Here is a 3,521-nt window from a genome sequence, read left to right on the forward strand (position 1 = left end):
AAATTTTGAATGTCGATTCGTATGTTGCGTTTAATTATGCGGTCGTATTCCCAAAAGTTACCTCGTTGGATGGTAAAAACACAAGATATGAAGTTTTGAATGTCGTATGTCGTATGTTCAGCGGCTGAACATTCAATATTTGAATGTCGTATGTCGTATGTTGAGCCGCTGAACATTCAAAAGTTACCTCGTTGGCCGGTACAAACACAAGATATGAAGTTTTGAATGTCGTATGTCGTATGTTCAGCGGCTGAACATTCAAAATCTGAATGTCGTATGTCGTATGTTGAGCCGCTGAACATTCAAAAGTTACCTCGTTGGCTGGTACAAACACAAGATATGAAGTTTTGAATGTCGTATGTCGTATGTTCAGCGGCTGAACATTCAAAATCTGAATGTCGTATGTCGTATGTTCAGCGGCTGAACATTCAAAATTTGAATGTCGTATGTCGTATGTCGAGCCGCTGAACATTCAAAATCAAAATCTGAATGTCGTATGTCGTATGTTCAGCGGCTGAACATTCAAAATCTGAATGTCGTATGTCGTATGTTGAGCCGCTGAACATTCAAAAATTATCTCGTTGGCTGGTAAAAACACAAGATATGAAGTTTTGAATGTCGTATGTCGTATGTCGTATGTTGAGCTAACTTCACACAGCCCAAAAAATGTCATATTCATTCAGAGCGCGTTCAAGTCTCACCGAGGCAGACGTGGAAGTATTTATCTTATTCAAATTTTTGTTATTTTGTTATCAGATAAAGTGGTTTTGATGCTGTGGTTCTTTTTATCCCACCACCATCGAACAGTCAATTCAATTCGCCGTACATCCTTTGTCCGTCGTTCCATCCGTCCACCCGTCTGTACTCACTCAACATCCTTGTGGGGTTCATTCACAGATTCATTGCGTCAAAATATCTTCGTCGCCTATAGAAGACGAATTTTAAAGTTTTGTTGGGTTTTTTTACCCATAAATCAACATTAAATATCATTGCGCATGTGTTTTTTAGCGACGGAATGAACGGAAATAAAAACAGATTTTGAAATTCTTATTGACTTGCGCCGTGAGCCCCCACAAGTTTGCAGACAAATCACTGCACCGCACTAGTCGACCCTGGCCACTCGGCCGTCCGTAAACAATCCCTATTATTATCATATTTGTTTTTGAAGTACTGGACGGAGATTTGTCAAACTTCGCATGTAGGTTTAACTTAAAAAGTCCGATGTCGTCACATTGTTTACAGGTCTCATGTTATGTCAGCACTGACTGACACGAAGACTTCATTCTTTTTTCTTTCCTTTTTTTTTTTTACTGTTTTGTAAGTTTTTATACGTTTCAATTGGTCAGATATGATCAAACAATATCAAGCAATACCAGTTATGAATATAGTTAAGACTTCAACTTTCACGTTGTCAGTGCATTCGTGATCGCAGATTGGATTGGCTGCCATAGCAATGACGTGGATGGTGGTTTTACCACAGTGTTGAATCTACAAACAATTATGCATAACCGAAAACTTTTAACTATACCTTATGTCTTTGTAAATCATCTGTAAATAACAATCCATTGCATTCGTCTATCGACCTTTGTTCGTTTCTTAATGCACATTTCTATGCTTCAAACACTGAAGAGTTCCAATACCGAAGCATGAACATTAACGCTTGCTCTATAGATCGTCCTAGAGTACCCCATTGCCCAAAATTAATACTTTCGAAACAGATAAGAGCGTAAAGTATTTGTACGTAAACAGCGAAAAGTACTGTTCATTCTTACAAAATGACAGAAAACATCAAATCATTTTAAAAGTAGTCAATTAGTTGGCACTTCTAGAATCAATGCCGGGTTATAACGCTGTACATGCACGTGCATAAATAGAAGAAATGTACAGCATTTTCTACAGTTTCTAAGTACGACGAATAAGTGTATTGCGTTTATTTGCACGAATAAATACATTAATCGGGTGCTCTAGCTCTACCTTTATCGACAAAGTGTAAATGTTGTCCTTCATGCCGACCACGTGACCATCCGAGAATACAAGGACCGAACAAAACATCCAGATAGGGAGGGTTGACACTTAACATTGAAATTCGATTGCAAAAACACACAGAATTGACGAGGAAATTATAACATAATGTATTTATTTTAAAACATAATGATTTTTGTTCTGTTTATGAATGCAACATTGGAACCCACATGCGTAATTATCTAACGACAATCATTGAAGAAGCAGCAGTGAATAATTGATAAAGCTGTATACACCACTGGTATGTTAAACGAATCAAAATGTACAACACATGTCGTGAGGGGCGAGATAATGACGCGAACCTACTTGGATATAATTTGTGTCAATGCTTAACTATTCCGAACTTGACATTTTATAATCAACTTATAGATCTAGTTTAATGCATCTGGATGACATAGGATTTACGCTTTGATTGATATTGTTTTTTGTTTTTTGTTTTTTTGTTTTTAACCTTAATTCATTCACGGTATCATATATTAAGACGTTTTCTTTTTTGGAACAACTAGGTCTTAAAGTTGTACTCACTCAGAGGTCTAACTCTAAATTTCTGTTTTGTTTATATCTTTTCCCATTTTATCGATTTTGAAAATGCATACATGCAACACATTGTTATTCTCTGGTTGCAAGGTGCAAGAATGAATGGTAAGCAATTTTAAAAGGAACTTTTCATTTCATCATTAGTTAGAAAAACGGTTATTTATTTTTAGTTTCAAATACATCAATACATGTCAAACATATAATTCCTAGATCTACATTTTAAACTAGAGTTTTTCAATGTAATCAAGTAAAGATTAATAAATATTTCCGCTGATATGATTTGAACCGATTCAATAACTTACTCTTCTACATTGCTTCGCAATTTTAAACAATCCTTAAACATTTTACTTTGATAATATCCTGAAACTTTCAAAGTCTTTTTTTAATCAATCCTTATTTTTTTCATATCATCACCCACTTTATCGTTTTTGAAAATGCATTATTTGTTTGACTCATTGTGATTCTCTGGTTGTTAAGTAAAACTATCCTTTTTATTTGTTTCTTTGTAGAAAGAGATGCAAAACTTAAAGGTAAGCAATTTTGAAAACAACTTTTGATATCGCCAGTACATATGTAATATCAATAAGAAATATCAATAAGTGACAAATATACACTTCCCAGTCTTCGAATTTCTCTTGAGTGGAAATTTGACTTGAATAAAAAAATCAATAGAATATTATTTTTTTTTACACTTTTCAAACCATTGTTCCCCTACCACTTTATTTCATTTATTACAGGACAAAAATGCCGAGCTGAATGTAAGGTTATATTTTAATAGCTGTATCACATACAACAATGCATTCAATTAAGTTCGTTCAAGACGTCAAAATGACGTTTGCGCAAGCTCCAGAAAAGACAATATTCGAATATGATATTAACAATTCAGTGTTGTTTGGTTTTACGTGTAACCACCAATGCTTGTCAAACCTGCACTGCCTGAGTTACGGTTGTTAACGTTAATA

The 3,521-nt window shown here is 34.8% G+C and overlaps 1 protein-coding gene across 1 annotated transcript in view; it reads left to right on the forward strand.

The window, feature by feature from the left end:
• LOC117318679 overlaps positions 1–3,089 on the forward strand; it is a gene marked incomplete at its 3' end in the record, with an annotated part of 48,975 nt that extends 45,886 nt beyond the window's left edge. Inside the window, exon 17 of the mRNA XM_033873639.1 lies at positions 3,069–3,089. Within this exon, the coding sequence (XP_033729530.1) occupies positions 3,069–3,089 (21 nt within the window). The remainder of the gene's footprint in view (positions 1–3,068) is intronic.
• Between the last annotated feature and the right edge of the window lie 432 nt (positions 3,090–3,521).

Source organism: Pecten maximus, unplaced genomic scaffold (genome assembly GCF_902652985.1).
Source record: "Pecten maximus unplaced genomic scaffold, xPecMax1.1, whole genome shotgun sequence".
Classification (NCBI taxonomy): domain Eukaryota; kingdom Metazoa; phylum Mollusca; class Bivalvia; order Pectinida; family Pectinidae; genus Pecten; species Pecten maximus.